Source organism: Varanus komodoensis, unplaced genomic scaffold (genome assembly GCF_004798865.1).
Source record: "Varanus komodoensis strain SLA01 unplaced genomic scaffold, ASM479886v1 scaffold20_1, whole genome shotgun sequence".
NCBI lineage: Eukaryota > Metazoa > Chordata > Lepidosauria > Squamata > Varanidae > Varanus > Varanus komodoensis.
The window spans coordinates 6,489,636-6,511,095 of NW_025335587.1; the positions used below are offsets into that span (position 1 = coordinate 6,489,636).

A 21,460-nucleotide genomic window follows, 5' to 3' on the forward strand; every position below is an offset into this window, starting at 1 on the left:
CCCCCCCCCCCCCCCTTTTGAAGCAGAAGCTCAGCACCTACATTGCTTTAATTTAATCTAAAAGCAACTAGTTATTCCACATATAAATGTCGGACAAGAAAGTCTAGGAAGATTTTCTTCTGAAAGTTAGTTCTTACTCCTATTAAAAAAACCCTCATTTAATAAGATGCCATGCATTTTAAAGGTTGTGTTCCTCATGCGGCCAGTAGGCGTAACAAATCCATTCATATGGCAAGGAGGAAATTTACCAATTATCATGGGATGAGATTATTTTTCAGCCTCTGGAAGCCAAGGGTACTCTGATAAAGCTGTGCTTCTTGTTAATCTTTATTCTAAGAAGTCTCAGCAGCTAGCCAATGATTCTGAGATGCTGTTTCTCCATCCCTCTCCCTTCCTCCCCCCCACCCCACACACACACCATAAAAATTGTAGTCTTAATGGCAAAGGACCTATTATATGGCATATGTCTGAACTACCGCACAGATTTCAATTGAAATTCAATTAATCCTGGCCATTACAAGAACATCAAGCAATAATTTGGGGTAAAAAAAAAAAAACAAGCAAATCTGGTGAAATGAAGTTTGCTTAGCATCTTTACAGCTTTTGGTGGCATACTGTGTGGTCTCCAGGGGCCTAGCATACAGAGCTTTCAAGTAGATTTGGCAATGTAGTATACCTATTTAAATTATCACTGTTACTGCATAGTAAATTATTAGACATTTTATAGAATGATGCACAGAAAACATGATGATATGATAAGCTGATGAGCAATTTGAGGAGTTGCATTAGCATGCAAATAAGGAAACTAATCAAAATTTGTTTTGCTAATATAAATAAAAGGGCTTTTTAAAAGCTAATAATTCTCTTTGTAACAGAATATTTTATTTGTGCATTAAAGATTGCCTGCCCTGGTTGAATGTGATTTAATGGAAAATGTTTCTTTGATGGCTGCCTGCTGAAGAAGTGTCTGTGCAATTATGGGAATTGGACAACCACTGATTGTTTATAAAAACCATGTGACTGGGCTATCCTGGTCAGGTTGTAAGCCAGCAGTCTGCTCCTGCCTGGCGTTGGATATGAGCAGGGGGGCTGTTACATGTATGAATGGTCCAAAAGAAACTCCTTCCTTGGGTTGAGGTATGGTTCTTGTCCTCTTGAATTCATTTTAATAGGATTAGCCTGTTTTTTCCACACTAACCATATCTAGATGTGAAGTCATATAAGGATAAAAGCCCACATCGAGCTCTTCCACTGTCCTAGTGCTTTTCACTAAGTCTATTACAACTTAGCAAAATGGGTTATTGTTTTGTTTTTGTTTAATTTGAATGAGCTGAAGCATAGCAGTATAAATGAGAAGCAGTACTGGATTATTACTGATTAGAACAACTGCATTCATTTATGCATATTCGTGGTTCAAGCACATCTCTCTCTCTCTCTCACTCTCTTTTTCTCAAGCTCCTTGGGGCAGCATTCTGCATTTTCATTAATATTTCAATGGTCATGCCATGAAGGATTTTTCTGTGTATGAAGTATGTTCCTGTTTACTGAAATGTAATTAACATGGAACATTTCCCTCCTTTTGTATAAGGGCAGTATCTAATGCTGCCTTCAGACAGGACCAAACACAAGTAGAAGCTAAAGTAAAGGTAAAGGTTTCCCCTTGACATTAAGTCCAGTCATGCCTGACTCTAGGGGGTGATGCTCATCTCTGTTTCCCAGCGGAGGAAGCCAGCGTTTGTCTCCAGACAGTCTCCATGGTCATGCGGCCAGCATGACTAAACACTGAGGTGCACGGAACGCTGTTACCTGCCCACTGAAGTGGTACCTTTTTATCTACTTGCATTTGCATGCTTTCGAACTGCAAGGCTGGCAGGAGCTGGGACAGAGCAATGGGAACTCACCCCGTTGTGCAAATTTGAACCGGTGACCTTTCGATCTACCAGCCCAGTAGCACAGCGGTTTAAACCACTGCGCCACCTGCAGTCCCAAGTAGAAGCTAGGAGGTCCTTAAACATACAGAGATGGACCAAAACACTCATTTCTTGATTAGGGCGGGCTGGTGGAGCTTGCATCTTGCCTCGAAGTTTTGTCAGTGTCATGTGAATGCCAATGCTGCACAATGTATTCATGGATGGAGCCCCACGGTCTGATGCCCCCAGACTTGACCTTCCGTTGGCCCTGCCTACTGTGCCAGGGCTGTTCTTTCATCCTGAGAGCTGTTTCCAAAGGTTCCTGGCTCCTCGCAGTGTTTCTGTTCATAAAGCTGTTAGCACTGAATCTTGCTTGATGAATTCATGCGGACATTTAAATTTATATCTCATACTTTAAAAATGTATGTATACACCTTATACCAGAAACTAAAAAAAAAAAAAGATTTGGGCTGCTCTAGAGCTTATTTCACGGAACCCTTTCATCTCAGCGTTGATACCTTAAATATATCTTTGACTTTCGACTTGCTTTTTCATTGGAGCATGTCTGGGTCTCACATTGGAAACTGACTAAAAAAAGTAGGGATAAAAAAAAAAGCTCACACTTTGATTAATGCAAACTTACCCAATTCACACTTCCTGAACCAATGCACAAAACCAAAATATGGTTATACTTGATATAATCACTTCTTGTGATGTTTTGATGCAGTTTTCCATTAAAATTGCACATGGAAATACATATATTAGGGACTGTATACAAAATAGGTGTATTAAGGGAAATTGTGAAGGGAAATTCATACAACACATATATAGATTTTTGTGTCAGTTTAACTTTTGCCATCCCACCCAAATTTCTGTTGAAATGGAAGGAAATAAAGATTGAAAAATGAGAAATGGAGAAAAACAAAACTGATTGTTCCGTCTCTAGGAGAAATCCTTGCTCATATCCACCAATTATGTGTTTTGAAATTACAGGTCAAAATCCATCAACCTTTTCCTAGGATTTATAAGTATGTAACACCTTATGAAAGGAAGGTTAAGAGGTAAAATACTTAAGTGCTTGGGTGTTAGATACTTGGATTATGATCAAACAGTTGCATTTTTTACCTACATCTTAGAACTTGTAGTAACTGGGGCAAATCTCTGCTTAGCCAGTTTATACACTGTGTTTTTTTAGTAGTTCATCTATGTCTACAAAGAATTAGCTTACCTGAGTGACTCTATCAAGATTTTCATCTATGTCCAACAATAGGTTTCCATTCTCCAGCTGTAATGCATGATTGATGAAAATGAAAGTGAACTATTTATGGAAATGGCATGTACTGCTGAGCACAACAGTGATGACTTCAACAATTATTGATTTTACTTCTGAACAAAAGCTATTCTGTAGTTTCTTAGTAAGATATTTTTTGCTTACTTGAGTGATAATCTAATTATACAGAACACATTGGCTTATTTCAATGCCAAGAGACTGCATATGAATGGAGAGTGAACCCCTTCAGTAAATTATGCTTATTTACAGTATTATCATATAGGTAATTGAACATAATTTATTCATAAAATACCCACAGTTGGGGTTAAAAGCACATCTCACATCTCAAAGTGGTTGGCCAGCTTTCCCTTGATAGTAGTACCAAAGGTATTTTATACTGCGGCAGAATTCAGAGAAAAATATTGCACTGTCCAAGTTTCCTTCAATAAGCAGGGCTACACACATTCCACCTATCATGATAGACTTGGCTATGTCAGGTCCTATATAGAAATCATATCCTATCTCAAGAAAGCATCCAATGTGGAACAAATAGTTTATGTTGAAATACAATGTCTTTAAGCAGTTTTCCTGAAATTAAGCATTGGGATTCTTCACATAGGTATGAATTTATTCTGGATTTTACTAGAATAATATTCCACTCTTTTTATGTGACCTGGGTTTCTTGCACTGTATCTAGTTAAATACATCATGGATTAGTCATCAACTTAATGAGAGCTACCGTGGCATGTATGTTTCCCTGCTATCACAGTGCAGTCATATACCAAGCCTAAAAACACTTCCCATTTAGAAGACACTAAAGGCAGTATTTTTATATCTATTGTTTCAACAGAAAAAAAATCTATGGCCTTCTTTTCTATAAATAAATTAATAACTTAAAATTTAATAAATATATTTATTAAATAAATATAATCTATATTTCTATACATTTTACTAGGGGCCTACATTAAGTTCTATATGTTTTACTAAGGGCCTTCTTCTTGTGTACATTGATCAATTATCCTCTTGTTCATACATAAAATATAATTGGGGCCAGACATACCATTTTTATAATAATCTACTGAAAACAAAAGAAAAGGGCAAAAGCAAACAGAAAGATATGTCATGGCTATCTATCTATCTGATCTATCTATTAGATTTAAATCTTGGATTTAACCTTTTCCCATTTTTAAGGCACTCAAGGTGGTTTACATAATTCTCCTCCTCCTGCTCTCAGTCTTACCCCACAACAACCATCTGTGACTCTGTGACTGGCCCAAAGTCACCCAGCTGGTTCCATGGCCAAGTGGGGACTAGCACCCAGGTCATGAGTCCCTGTCCAGCCTTCTTAACCACTATACCACACTGGTTCTTGAACTTATGAACTCAAGAAAATACTATATAAAGAAGCTAACTAGTACCTGATTTCAATGAAACGGGAAACCCAGAAGGACGCTAATACATTATTGCTTCATGACTTGTCACGGGAATTCTTAAAATCCAACACATAATCATTTGTACATTTCCCCCACCCGCGACACCCACTTTTATCTTTTAAGGACCACTCCCGCTAGCCACCCTTTTCTTCACCCCTGCCAAAGTATGCCACAGTGCAACCTCCACCGTCTTGCTGAAACAGCACTGATTGCGCTTAGGAAGCTGTCTGGAACAACACTGCATAGGAGAATCATATGTGCAGTGTTCAACAGGCCATTAGCAACATCCTGACTCTTCCATAGCAGGACCTCCCAGAAAAGAGTTGCCACTCAGTATCCCCAGTGGCCAATTATCATGGCACACTGGGTCTGTATCCTCCATCAGTTCCTGTTCTGCATCACTTGCTGCTGAGGAGAAGCTTCCTAAGGGTGAACTATTAGTGTCTATTAGACCATGGAAAAGTCTTCAGCAGAGATTTCACACAGCTACAATGTGCTAACTGGGGGCAAATATTTGGCCCCATGTGTCTCTCTCCTTAGACATTTCAATACAAAAGCTTCCTCCAATTAAAAGCAAACAATCTAACCCCCACCCCCACTCTCTTTTGTGTGCTGCATGAAACAGGCCTACGTGTGGGACAATGCTTGATTGTCTGATCCTAGAACTGAAATCTTTGTCAATTTCTGTGTGGAAATGTAAAGAATACTTTTAATTACTTGACAGTCTGTCTCACTGCAGGTCAACACACTCATCCTCAGGAGATGACTGTAGAACATACACATAAGTAGTAAAACAGCGATGTAGTGGAAGGACTATTAATCCTCAGACCAGGAAGATATTAAGGCTTGTCCCAAAAGCAGTATCTCCCTATCTTAATGAATGAGAGTCTGGTTGTAACTCTTGAAAAAGGCAGAACATTTAAATTCAGAAATATTAAAATAGAAAGCACCATGCAGGTTTTTTAAGCCTCTCCATTCCCACTGGATTTGCTACTGGACTGAACAGAAAGATAAGGAAACCGTGGCTGTGAAAACAGCTGGTGTGGAAACTGCCTCTGCACAGAGCCCTTGGCACAGGCAGTCTTCTGCAGGGAATGGACTTTTCTCCATCAGTGATTTTCATAGATGTTCATCATCCAAGGTGTACTCCACAAGGAACTGTGGGGCATTTCTGACACACCTGACAGAGGTTCTAGTGATTCCTTCTATGTAAGTTGCCATTTTGGGTATGTAGCATAAATCTAGAATTCCTGTTTAGCTCCGTTTTTAATCTAAGGCAGAGTTGCAGTGCTTCTTTCTCCTTGATTTTAACATCTAAGTCCGAGTCTTGAATTACTCATGCTCAAATTTCCCTTGAATTTTGCTAACTTTAAAAAATGATCCACTGAAGAGCATTTTAACAAATAAAGCAGTATATAAGTTGTAATAACAACCAATAAAATATTCAGGAATATCTTATCCGAGGCTTAAACTCATGCAACTATTATTAACATTAGCACATGTGATGTTTGAAGTCCCCAAGCCTTAGAATAGTTATTAAGCAATTAATGAAATTTTTAATTCTTAAGATCTTGGCAGCAGGATACATTTGAACAAATCATCAAAATTTCACTGTCTTGACCTAATAGATAGAGACACCACTTCTAAAATCTAATAAAATAGCTAATTGCTTCGTCTCTCAACTCAATAATGCATTATTAAAAACTGACACATCTCTGATATGCAGACTCTGAAAGCTGAGAACAAGGCTGTCTGTATTAAAATCCTTTCAATGCTTTCTAAGCCCTTAGGAGCTCCCCATCTCTGTTCTCTTAATTGTAGATTTGACACTGTATATTAGGCTACGCCTAAAATGTCTAGACACACAAAAATGCCCTCATCTTGGAAATGCTGTTATCACAAGCAGATACTTAGAATGGGATACACTTTAGAATGGGATACACTGACAATGCCTGGACATAAGCTTTTACTCTATGACTTTCAGCCAATCACTGAATCACAGCCTAATCTACTCACAGGGTTGTTGTGAGGATAAAAGGGAGAGAATAAGGAAGATAATGTAAGCCACCTGGGATTCCTTGAGGGAAAATAGGCAGGATACAAATATAATTAATAATAATAGCAACAGAATCTAAACTATGATTTAGCTTAACTCTGACTTAGTTGTACATCTAAATCCAACCGAGCTCACTAACAAAAGTGTTTTTTATAAATCTTTAACTTCATTAATTGTGGGTTGATAGCAAATCTATTAATGGATTAACTTTACTGATCTTAAGAAAATTGAAAAGACTGAAAGTTGCTGCTTGCACCTGATTTTTAGTTGTTTCTAAATCCACCTCAGCATATTTAATTAGATCTGAAAATATTCCAGATTGATATAAGGATGGATAAGTACTAGCATAAAATAGGCAATTTTACAGAAGAAAGATTACCTAAAATATGTTTGGAGGAACAGAAAGTTGAGCAATAAAGTTGTGCACAGAAAGTTGTGGTTTGAAAAACTTTTTAAATGTCCCCCAACTTTTGGATTTTCTGACCAGGTACAAAATTCAGTGTTAAAATCTAGCAGTCACATCTTTAAACATAGAGTATTTTATATAAGAGCAAAAACTGATATAACTGCTTTTGCATCATCAAAAACATCAAAGCAATTAGCAAGAGCCGTTCAATTAGTTGTGAGCCGCCCCGAGGCTTCTGCGATGGGTGCGGCATAGAAATGTTATAAAGAAAGAAAGAAAGAAAGAAGAAAAGAATAGCATTGATGCAAAAATATTTGTCAATCCATATGAAAATGGAATATCAGAAAGTGATACATGCTTAAGATATGGCTAAATGGATACTATGGTGCAATGGGGGAGATACCAAGGTATCCCAGTAGAAGATAGACTGTGTGTGTCTGGAGAACCAACCCTTCAGGACCTGGCTCATTATGTTCTCCAGTGTCATATATAAATAGAAGAGAAAGATATTTCGATTCTCTTTTGAAGAAACTGAAATATAGGGATTCAGTTTAATAATTTATTACAATCATCCAAACCATATGTATTGCAGAGGGTTTAGAGATATGAAGGAAAGGGAGCTGATTTGACAGTAAAAGTCTTTTATGCTATATCCCATAATACAGTTGCCTACACACCATATTTTAATTCTCTGTGTGTAAAATATGTATTTAATGGTCTTGGATTTTATTTTAAACTGTATTTGCAATTATCTTTGGTTTGAGCAATAAGTGCATCAGATCAGACATGATGGTTTGACTATGGGTTGTGACTGATACTAATATTATGATGTTGTCCTAATGCTCATTTGTTTTATCATGCCACCCACACGGCCCACTTGGTTACAGACGAAGAGTAGCTGAGAAATGCAAATGCTCGTGCAGCTATGATACTTCTGCTGGTGCTTTCCTAGAAATTCAGTTCTTCACACTGCCAATGAAACTGTCTCCTTTGACTGCCCATATCACTCCACACTGATGATCTCCCTATCTCTAGCACAGCTGCCTAATTTCATAGAACGTTTGTTCCATAAGATGAGAAAAATTCCTTAAAATCACAGCTTAGATTTTAGCAGGTTGTACTGACAGTCCAAACCTTCAAGTGCAGGTTTTTATTCATGGAGTATGTTTGTCTACCCTTAATTTCCTTCCCTAACCCTCACAGTTGATACTTTCGTTACTTCCAGATGACTGTCCAGATTAATTGTTAACTATTGACAATTGTTTCCAAATTATGGCTGAACATATCTATAAGCAAGTGATTGTGTGAAAACTGGTTTACAATGAACATAAGCTATATAAGAAGCATTTCAGATTCCTGATCACTTGCGAATTAACTTCAAAAGGATTCCCTCAGTTAATCAAAATGTGAATTGATCACCTCAGGTTGATTCTACTGTATTTGATTTGCAGTCTGCTTAATTCTAAAACCCCTCTTTGTACTTGTTTACTGTTAAGTAGGAATCTCATTGAAGTATCTGTTCCAAGATTTTTTTTAAAAAATGCTTAAAATCAGCAAAGTGCACCCTAATGCCACTTTTCCTTCAGGCTCTTTGACTAATTGAGATGTTGATGTGATTTCATTAGAAGATAATTTATCGTATTTGCTTGTACATAGCTCATTGTCTATCGAAATGATTGCATTTAGAATGCTTATAACAAAGGCTTCAATTCAATCTGAGAACCTGTGTGTTGGAGTGCTTAGAGCAAGGGTGTCCAAACGTTTTTCAAGGAGGGCCAGATTTGGTGAGGTGAAAATGTGAGGGGGCCGACCATTCAGCCTGACATTCTTTGAACCATTAACATTAAATGCAAATGAACTATTTTATGAAAGACTAAACAAATAACTTAACTGCACTAATGTGAAGGGTGATACTGAGATCTCGACTGCATTATATAGGCCAGGTCTGGCTCAAAAACAGTGGTTTTGATGTGCAAGATGTCATGCAGGTGAAAGTCACTTAGTCTCGTCCTCATGCGGTTCTTGTTAATGTTCATAAGCGAGAATGTCTTCTCGCACAAGTATGTCGAACCAAACAAGCTCAGCATTTAGTAAATGTTCGAATCTCTTGGAACCTGTCTTTATCCAGCTGGCGGTAGAAGTTGACAAGAGGGAGCTGTTGGTGCCGACTGCGACACTCGGTGTCACACTGCAGCTCAATGAGCTCCAGCTGCAGGTGGTCTGGAATGTCATCAGGATCCACAGAGAAAGGAGATGAAAAAAGTGTGATCTCCTTTTCAATAGCTGCAAAATCCCGAAAGTGCTGTTGAAACTCCTCAGTCAGAGATGAGATGTCTGCTTCATACCTCCTTATTTGCGCACGCATATTGTTCTGTGGAAAACTGGTCATTATTTCCTGCAGTGATGGGAAATGTGTGGTATTGGGCTGCGTTTGTGACAGGTGCCTTTGGAAAAGTAGCAGCTTGGTCCCAAAGGCTTTGATATGTGAATACAGTTGGCTTACCACTGCATTTTGCCCCTGAAGGCTCGTGTTCAGCACGTTTAGATGTCGTGTTATGTCAACTAAAAATCCAAAATCAGCCAGCCAAACAGGATCAGATAACTCTGGCATTGGTTGTCCCTTTTTTGCCAAGAATTGTCCGATTTCCTCCCTAAGAGAGTAGAAGCGCTGCAGTGCAGACCCCCGACTGAGCCATCTTACCTTGTTGTGATACACAACATCTCTGTACTCAGCCTGGATGTCTAGTAGAAACTGTAGAAACTGGCGGTGGCACAGGGCTTTGGAGTGAATATAATTAATAGCCTTCATCACTGGTTTCATAACATGATCATATTTCAGATGTTTGGCACAGAGAACTTGTTGGTGAATAATACAGTGGACTTTTATAGCTTTGCCTCCTTCTTCACTGACTTTGTTACAGACTAGGGTTGATAATCCACTTCGCTCGCCAGCCATGGCAGGTGCGCCATCCGTAATAATCCCAGTGACTTTATTCTATGGTAGTTTCATGTCATCTACGGCGGAATAAACAGAAACAAATAAATTTGTACGTCTTGTTTGGTCCTTAAGGCTCTGGAGGTCAAGTGGCTCTTCACTCACGTTCATGTCATTGTCCACTCCTCTCAAAAAAATCAATAACTGAGTGGTGTCAGATGCATCCATGCTTTCGTCACAGGCTAACGAAAAAAAGTCAAACTCCACTCCTTTTGCCTCTAACTGTCTCTTAATATCAGATGAAACGTCTTCAATTCTCCATACCACAGTGTTACGAGCCAGGCAAACATTGGCAAACTCTTGCTTCTTCTCAGGACAAATTTTCTCCACCATTTTCATCACGCAGTCTTTAATAAATTCACCCTCAGTAAAAGGTTTGCAGTGCTTGGCAATCAGCGTTGCCACCTCATAGCTCGCCTTTGTGGCATTTTCATTTGACTCACGGGCTCTTGTGAAAAAGCGCTGCTGTGCCATTGAAGCAGCTTCCAGTTCCTTCAATTTTTCGCCATGTTTGTTCCTAGTTAGCTTGTTGTAGTTAGCATGTTTCATCTGGTAGTGCCTCTTGATAATAAATTCCTTGAAAACAGCCACAGTCTCTTGGCAAATTAGGCAGACATAGTTGTTTCGTATTTCAGTGAAAAAATACTCCAATTTCCACTTGTCCTGGAAGCGGCGGCCCTCGCTGTCAACTTTTCTTTTTTTAGTTACAGTCGCCATTTTAGATATGGGCACACAAGCCTTGTGTCACAAGGGTCACGCGGCGAGAGTGCTGACTCAGGTCTACTGCCATCTTCTGGTGAAACCACCAGCCTTGAAGGGGCAGGAGGCAGCAGGGGACAGCTGCAGGAACCGCTGTGCGGTGAAGGGAAAAACGCCAGCTGGCGGGGATGAGTGACAGGCTGAGCCAGCAGGGAGAAGAGGCTGTGGACCACCTGAAATTTGAAAATGGGCTACAATTGGCCCCCGGGCCGGACTTTGGACATGCCTGGCTTAGAGTGTTGGAGTGGGGCTTGGAAAATCCACTTTCCATTCCCCATTCATCCATGAATCTCAGTGGGTGGCCTTAGGTTGATCACTGACTCTTAGCCTAACCTATCTCATAGGGTTATTATGAAGATTAGTTGGATAGGAGAAGGAGGACTGCTTGGGATTCCTTGAAGGAAAAAAGCAGATCATAAAAACTCCCTTCATGGGCAGTTTCATAATGTACAAGCCTTGACTGGACTGAAACCAATTTACCTACTAATATAAGGTTACAATCCAGGATAGAGGGGCACCCATTCCAAACATTGCCCGTTCCTCTAATAAACTGTCCCTTTTCAATGAGATTAGGCTTCAAATTCTACATTGATGCTGTGGCAAGCATCTTTTAGAAGTTTAGCTATAGTGTGGGGGAAAATGTTCTTTTTGAGGGGGCAAGGATGGCTGTTGGGAGGTGGAGGACTGAGCTTCCCCTCCTGGATGCTGTGACTCCCCCATGCTTGAAAAATCCATCTTCTTCACTTTTTAAAAAATCCACTGCAATGGTGGAGGGGCTGAATGGGTGTGTTTATTAGTGTGAGTATGAGTGTGTTTGTGAGAGCATACGTGAATTGTGTCTTGCTGGATGTATTGCAGGAACATGCCAACAGTGGAGTGCTTCCATCTGCTATTGGACGCTTGTCAAGGATCAATTTGGCCCTTGGCTGAAAAAGATCTTCCACCACTGCAATAATATGTCTGAATAATGTGACAAGCTTACTCTGAATCAGTAAAATACAAGCTCTGGCTAAAATGACAGAGGAAAAGACATAAAAACTCATGGATGCCAGGAAAGATGCTCTTTGATTCATGGATGGCATTCGATCATGCAGGGAAGCACTCTTAGAATTTCCTTTTGGGACTTTCCTTTAGAGGAAAGGACATAGAGAGGCAAAGGTAAGAGAAGCAGAGAGAAAGGAATAATTTCCAGTAAAGCTCAGGTTAAGTGGAATTTTTATCTTGAGAACTGAGTTTTTGAATGGTTAATCGCAAAGCAGAAAAGCCTAAATAAACCAGACCCAGATTTTTTGTTTCCAGAATACATATACGCATTTCCCTCTTTATTTTCCATTTGTTAAGTGAAGGGTAGTGTGCTTTTGTGCGTGTATGCCTTTGGTTCTGACTTCAAAGCATGGTACCAGATTGCTGAGCCTTTGCAACTATATATTTCTGTGAAACCCATTAGTCTACAAACAAAAACATCCCTGCATAGAGAACATTATACAAATATGATAAATGCAGATGCATGCCTAAAATCATAATACTTGCTAAGAATACTCACAGTTATATGCTATTTTTAATTATCTCTTCAGAGTTTCCAAGTGTAGAGGGTAATTTTTTCCCCTTTTAGAAACAGCTCACTGGTTAATGAGAATAAGTGGCCACACTGCAAATACATACATATAAATTTGCAAGCATAGACATGTCTCTTATAAAGTCGAACCACATTACTCACGCCCATGAGAGCCGACACAGGCTGCTTGCCACTGTAATTTATATTTAATATGTACTAATAGACCCTGAGATTTATGTTACACAGAAATGAATATGTCCTCTCTCCTTAAGGGTTATACCAACTATAAAACTTGCCCTCCTCTGGCAATGCTGATGGGACAACTTGCCTATTTTATCCCCAAGAAAGTGGGGAGTAAGAAGGGAGTGAAGAAGGTAGAGGGAGCCGTATACCCATCAACAAAGGATTACTAGCAGGACAATTTTTTATTTGAGACAAGTCATTATAATTATAATGATACAAGTCATTTAGCACCTCATACCACAGTTACTCCTTTCTTTACCACACAAACATTCTGAACAAAAATTAAGAATTCACAGTGAGACAGTTCCATATTAATAATATTGTAATACTGTTTTAGAAAGAACATAGCCACTATTGCTTTTTTGTCTTATATCTTACATATAATTGTCTGAGCAGCTTTGATAATCAATGCTAATTTAGTTCTGTGAGCATATCTCCTGTCTGTTTACTTCCACTTACATGCCCCGAGGCTGAGTCGTTTCAAAATGTTAGTGTTTCCTTCCTCCTGTCCATTTTCTACCAAGAGATAAATAGTTGCAGCTCCTTCAGGTGCAGACAAGAAAGTGACTTTCTGGAACCAATTTATTTCCAGTCTCCTCCTTACTAGATGGGTCATGACATAGTGTTGTTCCCATGGGTACTTTCTGCTCCTAATTACCAGGAACACCACTGCTCTGCTGAGGGCAGTCAAACTACAACTTGAAGCAGTGGAAAGCATTTTTGTGCATGCTAAAATGAACAAAATAATAATACACAGCTTTCTTGTTTCTATTGCAGATCCACCCAAAGGTTTTTTGACTGGTCCTACCCTTAAAGCAGCAAAGAAGTATCAATGAAATACTTTGGCTTAGTGCAAGCAGCAACTAGTGACAGCATGGGACTTTGGAAGTGGGGGACACATAAGACAAGGGCCGTAAGAGTCAGTTCAGAAACACCCACAATATTATGAGCCAAGCCGAGATTACTTTCAGTTTCTGATCAGTTCATACATGATGTGTTCTCAAAAGTCTTTTTTTGATGTTGGTTTCCTTCTTCCCTTCTCATCCTTTCTAAACTGCAAAGTGGGAGGGCACCTGTTCAGGACAGCCACTGCCTCACCTGGATTAGTTGAAAAAGAGCTGGGTGCCATCAGATCCAGCACTCCATTCACACAGTGGCAAGCAAGCTGCCCATGGAATCTGTCAAGCAGGAGAGGTACAAGACCTCAGCCTCACTGAGCTCCTCAGCAACTGGTTTACGCAGGCATGTCTCATCTGGTAAAGGAGGTAGCCAGTAGCAAATAGCCACTGACAGCCTCCTCCCTCAGGAATTTGTTGAATCCAAGTTGGTGGCTACCTCCATATCCTGCGGCAGTGAATTCCATAGTTTCACTATGCATTCTGTGAAGGAGTTCCTCCTTTTATGTGTCCTAAATCAGTTTCATAAGATGAATACATGTTCTGGTATTATGGGAGAGGGAAAATAATGTGTCCTTCTCCACTTTCTCCACAGCATGCATTATTTTAAACAACTGTATGATATTTCTGCTTACCCACCCCTTTCCTAAGGTAAACAGTCACAGTTGCTGCAGACACTCCTCCTAGGGGAGCTGTTCCAGTCCCTTGATCATTTTGATCATTGCCCCTCTCTGTACTTTTTCCAACTCAGTAATGTCCTTTCACAGGTAAGGCAATGAGAACTGAACATAATATTCTAAGTGCAGTGGAAGGAAGGAGTTGTATAAAGGGAATACAATCTTTGGCAGTTCTATTTTCAATACCATTTCTAATTATGCCCAACATTGGGTTGGCCTTTTCCATAGCAGCTGCATGCTGTGTCGACATTTTCTTCAAGCTGTCTAAGACCCCTTTCTTCATCAGTCACTGCTAGCTCAAATCCCATCAGCCTGTATTTGCAGTTGAAAGTTTTTGCTCCGATGTGCATCACCTGACACTTGCTTACACTGAACTGCATTTGCCAGTTTGATGCTCATTCTCCCATCTTGGAGAAATCCTTTTGAAGCCTCTGATGGTGGTTCTTGTCAAGTGGCTCGAGTGTTCTGGGGCTTTCACCACAATGAGTTGTATTGTCCAAGTTCACGTGACACAGCAATCAATCATGGCAGGGAGAAACCTAGAACAGACCATTTTCTTATCGTGTGTTTCAGCTACAATAAGTCACAATGGTAAATTACCAGGACTGTGTTTGGACAAGACAAAACAACTCTTGCTAACAATCAACGACTGCTTGTTATTCTGGGATAACAATGGGATAGCACAACACAGGCAAGTATGGCTTCAAGTTGCAAGCTGGACAAAGACAAATTATTTTGGGAAGCAGTATCATGTGTTGAGTAATGTTTAGTTCTGGTCAGAATTCTGAAGGATCCATTGTATAGGCACAGCTATGCTGTATACATGGACAACTGTGGTCTGCTCACTTCAAACTTCCATCACAGCAAAACAGAAAGTCAGATTAGCAGAAAAGCAGGACAGAAGGAAACAAACATAAGGAGGAATGGAAAAGAGAGAAGGGGGAGGAAAGAAAAATGGGGAGGGGAGACCACTACAAACAACACCAGATGGTCTTCAGAATTTTTCCGCTGCATATATTTCCACAAAGTGCATCCATATTCCTTTATATATCTCTTTCATATTCCTACTTTTATAAATCACTTCTGTGGCTGCCAAGCTCATGCACTGCAATGTTTCCAGGTATCTGTGTCAGGTTTGGGCTTATGTTTCCATATGTTGTATTTGCCTCTTTGTAATCAAAGCTGCTTTTCTCAGCCACATTTTTGTTCCCTTTCTCTGCTGCAAAAAGCTGTGATATACCCTCACCAGTCTCCCCTGCTACAAATTAATCTAACCCAAAAGTCTCCTTCCAGGATGAACAAGTTTTGAACTACTTTCTAAACTGTGCTTTATGTTTTCTTCAGTAAAAATAATTATAAGCAACACATCATACCATTACTTCTAAAGAACCAATACTAAAATTCCCGTATCAGGCAAAATCCAGTAATACTTTGACAGGGTGTGAAGGCCATGCTACGCCTTAGTGGGTCGTTACTGGAGGTGGCTGGTAAATGCGTTGTCATGATGTCCAATTATGATGAACTTCCTCCTGTGCGTAGTTTTGTGCCAACAGGCAAGAATCCATCGCTTGCAATGGGGTCATTCAGGCTGACTTGTTCTCCAGGTTTTTTTGCGCTATTTGAACCCAGAAAGGAGGGTTGGGGTTCTCTCTCCTTTTTGCCAGTTGTTGGGAACACATGAAGAGCCTACTAGCAAGAAGAGTGAAATCCTGCTGCAGCCATTCACCCTCTTCCCTTCTCAGCACAGGAATGATTGTTAACATTTTTCAATATTGAATAAAGGACACTGGAGAGTGTCCTGAAATGGGTTACATTTTTTCAATTGGTCCTGTGCACTGGACTGAATGGCCACTGCTGGAAAGTTTTTTTTTCCTCTCTGTTATATTGTACTGCCATGAGATTTGCACAATTTGCTCCTTAATTTTATTGCAATGTTATAAAATTTCTCCAGTTTCATTTTATTGCACTGCCATGAATTTTGCATAACTTTTGCTCTGTTCCTTGTTCTGTAACCTTATGTACATATAAAAGCTAGAAACAGAGACCAATGGAGGGAAGACAAGCACAAAGTTAATGGATGCTGGAACACTTTTGCGTGGATGTTATTTCTTTATGCAACATGTAATGTGAGGCAGACTTTAAAAATAAAAGGTAGATGCTAGGAAGGGAAGGCCCATTTCTGCAGCTGGTCTGCTGAGATTGCCAGTGTTGAGGAAAATTCCCCCTGCCCACTGCATCAGATTACAGAAAGGGATATAAAAACACCCATTAAAAATAAAAGGAGTGTACTAGGAAGTGAAGCACTGATGTGAAAGACAAACCTGAAAGTGACAGATAGCTGTTGGCTGCAGGTGGAGAGGTGCTTTGGGAAAGGGATACGGAGCAGCCATTGTTTGTTTGAGCTATGCTGCACCACGCGCATGCATGTGCACACGCTAGGGAGAGAAACACTAACATAGAGGATGTCATTTGCAACGTTATGGAGAAGAAGTGAGTATGAGTAGGTTTGGCTAAAGAATGGAGAGGTGGCCCTCGATTCTCGTACAAAGGCAGAAGAAACTGAAAATACAAAGACCAAATAAAGTAAAATAATAAAATAAAATGAGCTTGTGAAATTGGCTGCAGGAGTGAAGGCACATAAGCTCCAGGTGTTCTTATATAAGTGTAAGAGAAGCACCAAGGATATTTATAAGGGTGGTTACGAATATGTTTGGCAAAATGGGAGGTAATTCTCTCAACATAAATGCTGTCTCCCAAAAAGGAAGCTTGTGAATTCATAACAGGTGCACAGGACAGAAGTCTCTAGGCGAGGACATATATCATTGATACTTTATCAGCTCTACTGGCTTCCTATTGAGGTGAGCCTGCTTTAAGGTGCTTGCTCTGCTATATAAAGCCTGAAACAGTTACCTTAAGGAATGCAGCCACCATTACCTCCTTGCCCAGTCTTTAAGGTCTGCTACAGAGGTCCTCCTCTGGGAGCTGCTTCTTCAGGAAATAAGGAGGACAGCTATGACGGGCAGGGCCTTCTCTGCTGTGACACCCAAACTTTGGAATCAGAAGGTGCACTTTTCAGTGCCAGGCTAAGACCTTTTTATTTCTCCTATATTTTAATTGCTGATAATTTATTATTGTTTTATACATTTATTTATATATTTCTTATTATTCTTTATGGACCTTGTGGAGCAGTAACAGTTAATTATTTTGTTTGTATTAATTATTATTTATTATAATATGATTATATGATTTAGTATTACTTTTGTTATTATTGGTTTTAGCTAAATATTACCTTGCATCTATTGGGTGTTACAAGGAGATGGTGATTATGAGGGAAGGGCCCCATGTACTGTTGCCTGTGCTGTTCTGTATTGTATTTTAATTATGTTTATACATTGTAAACCATTCAGAACACTCATGAGCTGTGAACGATATATAAAACTTGTTCAATAAATAAAGGGGGAAAAATCCTTTTTCAGTCAGATGTAGGAGGAGCAAGGAGTGTTTCCCTTGTTAGCCAGCAACTCCAAGAGACCAATTGCAGAAATGGTACCGACAAAGATTTATGCTCCTGGGATTTGTGCTGGTGGCTAAAGGAGAAACCAGTCACAGGAAGCCTCCAAGCAGCAGAACATCTGTACAGAATAAGGGACAACCCCCCCTTCCCCAGCTTCACCTCAAGTTGGCTTAGTATTATCATCCATTATCACAGTGATGGCCAAGGGTTTCTCTGTTTTTATGTTTTTTTTCCCTAGTGCACATTAGTTTAAGTACATGTGCTTTAAGCACAAATGAAGCCATTAAGCCTTAAAACAAAACTGCCCAGACACTATGCACATCTTTGTAAAGCTGCTTCACTGAATGCTGATAATTGAACTTAGAGTACTTACTGAATATTCTTGAAATGGCATAATGAAAAATTAAAAACAAATTCCTTTCCTCATTATAGACTATTTGCCCACTTTATCAATATTAACTCCAATATATAAGAGCACCTGCACAGAGCTATATTTTGCAGGAGAATGTGAGCGAGCACAGAAATGTCACACCCACATTCTCACCTGCTGGGCCTCCATGCAGGCCTTCGCATATGAGCTGCGTTCACTCCCTCATCAGAGCAGGCGCCCTGATAAGGCAGGGCCTGCAATCACAGATGCACAACAAGCGAATTCAGCAATAATCATGTTTTCACCATCATTACAGCTCATCATGGGGGCAACCAATAGGGGGTTCTGGTGAAAAGGACCCGCTGAATAGGGACAGGAACAGGACAGTGCTCTTACACACGGGCGAGCTTCATGGCAGACTGTGCCCGTGTCAGCCCTCTTCGTGACAATACTTGTATATAAAGCTTGCACTGTGTTCCTATCTGATTATCTAAATATTTGAGCTCAAAGGCTATTAAAATTCATTTCCAGAAAATTAGCATTCTTTTTCAAAAACTAGCAGATTGTAGATTTTTCTTTTCCATTTATAGGAAAAAAGAGAACTTTTTAAAAAGCTGGAGTTGTAGCAAGGCAAAAAAAATACTACTGCATATTTCTCAAATGTGCCATATTCAGAAAAGCATCTTATAAAAAACTTGACATTATATTTTTCTCACATTTAAGATTTTGCCAGACCTTATTATCTTATTCTTCTCAAGATAAAATGCAAGGGAAATGTGTGCTTAATGCCTTAGAATTGTCTTAATGAGATGCCTTTTATCTTGTATTAAATGAGGATTTTTTTTTCAAGCTGAAAGATGAAAATTCTACCAATCCTTTGATAGTCTGAAACTCACAAAAAATGAGAGACACAATGAAAACAAATTTCATTCTTTTGTCCCAAAGAGGCAAAGATATAGTATTTCTGAGTCAACAGTACTGGTAGAATAGGGATGAAGCAGATAATCCAAACTCACTGATTTAAGATAAAATCCCATTTACTCAATATATTGCATTAAATTCTGTTTTGTTAAACCTTGTCAGATGGACAAAATCAGTTCTGTTAGTGCTAGGTCAATATTCAGAAAGCATAAAAAGAGCTCCACTCTTAGGTATCTGTCCACGTACAGAGACAAAACTGTTTGTTGTCTTTGAAGTGGTATCCTTTTCTTCTTGTTGTTGTTGTTGATGATGCTGTGCTGATGCACAAGAACGCTCTGCTTTCTCAAGAGAGGATGAAACATGCCTCTTCTGTAATAGGCACCCTTCATTACAGCTATTTTAAAAGCAATGATCTGTATTGTGATCCCTCCTTACTCTTGGCAAAGCATTTGGCAAGAGATGGAAAGGGAACACACGGTGCATTACAAGGAATGAGAGTTATGATTTGTGAAGCGTGGCTTGTAGGAGTTCCCTTCTGAAATGGCCACTTTGGTCCTCAAGAAGACTTGCCACACGCCCTATTTTATACTGGCAGGCAGGTATCTCCACTGTTTTTCTCCTGATGGCTCTTTCTTATGTTTGTCTGAGGTGGCCAGTGATCCTTTTCTCCTGTGTGTGTATGTTTTTTTTAAGTTAATTTATCAGCAACCAGCAGCTCACCACTGCTGTGTGCTGCAAATTAAAGCATGAGTCAAAAGAATTAAGGAAGATTAATCCTTAATACATTCAGGGCTGGCCCTAATCACCTTATATGAGGTTTAGCTTGTTTTTACATCTCCTTGAGACTGCATGTCTCTTTGTCCTCAATACCACCTTTCCTTCCTCCTGTTTTTCCACTGCAGTCACATTTGCTGCCTTTTGCTACTATGCACCATACCCATTGCTGCTCCCTTGAAAAGCGAGCATGCTGCAGAAGCGACCTGAAATGCTCAAGGCCAGTCTGCTGTTACCAGAACAGAGAAGCCCGGGAGACAGCTGCTCCAAGGGTGGGGCTGGAAGCTACCTGCAAGGAAAGGGTTGCCATCAGGCCTTCTGGGCTGGGGAGCAAGTTATGCCTGCGACAGAAGAAGCAAAGACACGGAGTGCACTATAGGGTACCATGATGCAAATGGAAGGAAGTCTGCATAAACAGGCACCTAACTCTAACTGTGGGTAATCTATCATAGCTTGTTCTGCTCTTCCCTGTCCTTTCATCAAACTTGTTCTTGAGAGTGTTTCTGTACTTCTAAGCAGTTGCAGACTTGGCTTTTCCAGCTTGTAATTAAATCACAAATTCGCTAAATAAATGTTTGGCTGGCTAGCTAGCCCACCTGCATCAGAGCTACATTTTCTCTTGTCTGAGCTATAGGAAAAGCCATCTCCCCACCATTTTTTCATGTTCTTCCATTAAGGACACCAAAGCCTGCTATAAAAGGACGTATGCTTTCTCAGCACTGCTTGCCTGCAAGGAGCCTTGCATACGTACATACTCTGAAAACCAAGAAAATAAATTCTAAGTCCCTCACTTACATTTTAAAATTTTATCTGACATCTCTGTAATGACTTGCCTCTCATTTCCCCCAGTGGTTTATATTGCCACATGGCTTCTTTGGTACTCTTCAGGAAATTTTTGTCCATTTGCTTAAGGATATGAAGGGCTCTTGTGCCCCAAGGACAGTTTACATGGTTCTGTAAGATCTGGTATCTTCTGGGCTTGGAGAAGTTCTTTTCTTCCCACTGTGAGAAGGGTCCCTCTAGGACAGTGATGGCAAACCTTTTAGAGACCAAGTGCCCAGACTGCAACCCAAAACCCACTTATTTATCGCAAAGTGCCAACACTGCATTAAATCCTGAATACTGAGGTTTTAGTTTAGAAATAACAACTCACAGCCAGTCCAAGCAAATATATATATATCCTTGGAAGTGCTCTGACCGGCCATGCCAAAGCTCAGATGAATCACAGCTAATGAGTTGCGGCTCATGACGTCATCACCTGGCACCACTACACCTTTCCAAGCATGCGCATGGCCCCTATGTACTCTGTTATCTGATGCTCGGCGGCAGGGGCGGTGCTGGGGCAACTTGGCTCGCATGCCAATAGAGAGGGCTCTGCATGCCCACTGTGGCACGTGTGCCATACATTCGCCGCCACTGCTCTAGGATGTAAGAAGATTCAGCCTGTGGCACCCTATTCTAACACTGTCATGGGAAACCTTACAAAACCATAGGCTGCCTATAGAAAAATCCATCCCCAACCCAATTCTAATACATGGCTGCTTCAGCACTTCTAATTTCTCTCTAGTTACGACTTCAGTGCCTAAATAGGTATGAAAGTGGCTGTACTTAGGAATTCCCTGATGTCTGGAATGAGGAAGGAAATAAGTGGTGGGCTATACAAAGAAGCAACATTGTACAG

General features: G+C 40.1%; 1 protein-coding gene across 4 annotated transcripts in view; it reads right to left on the reverse strand.

Moving 5' to 3' along the window:
* Positions 1 to 21,460, reverse strand: part of DAB1 (DAB adaptor protein 1) — a 204,385-nt gene that overhangs the window by 12,358 nt on the left and 170,567 nt on the right. For 2 of the 4 annotated variants that reach the window (XM_044430242.1, XM_044430240.1), the window contains one exon: positions 3,139 to 3,195. The exons of the other annotated variants lie outside the window; for them this stretch is intronic. In XM_044430242.1, coding sequence (XP_044286177.1) covers positions 3,139 to 3,195 — 57 coding nt within the window. The remainder of the gene's footprint in view (positions 1 to 3,138; positions 3,196 to 21,460) is intronic. 4 annotated transcript variants of the gene reach the window in all.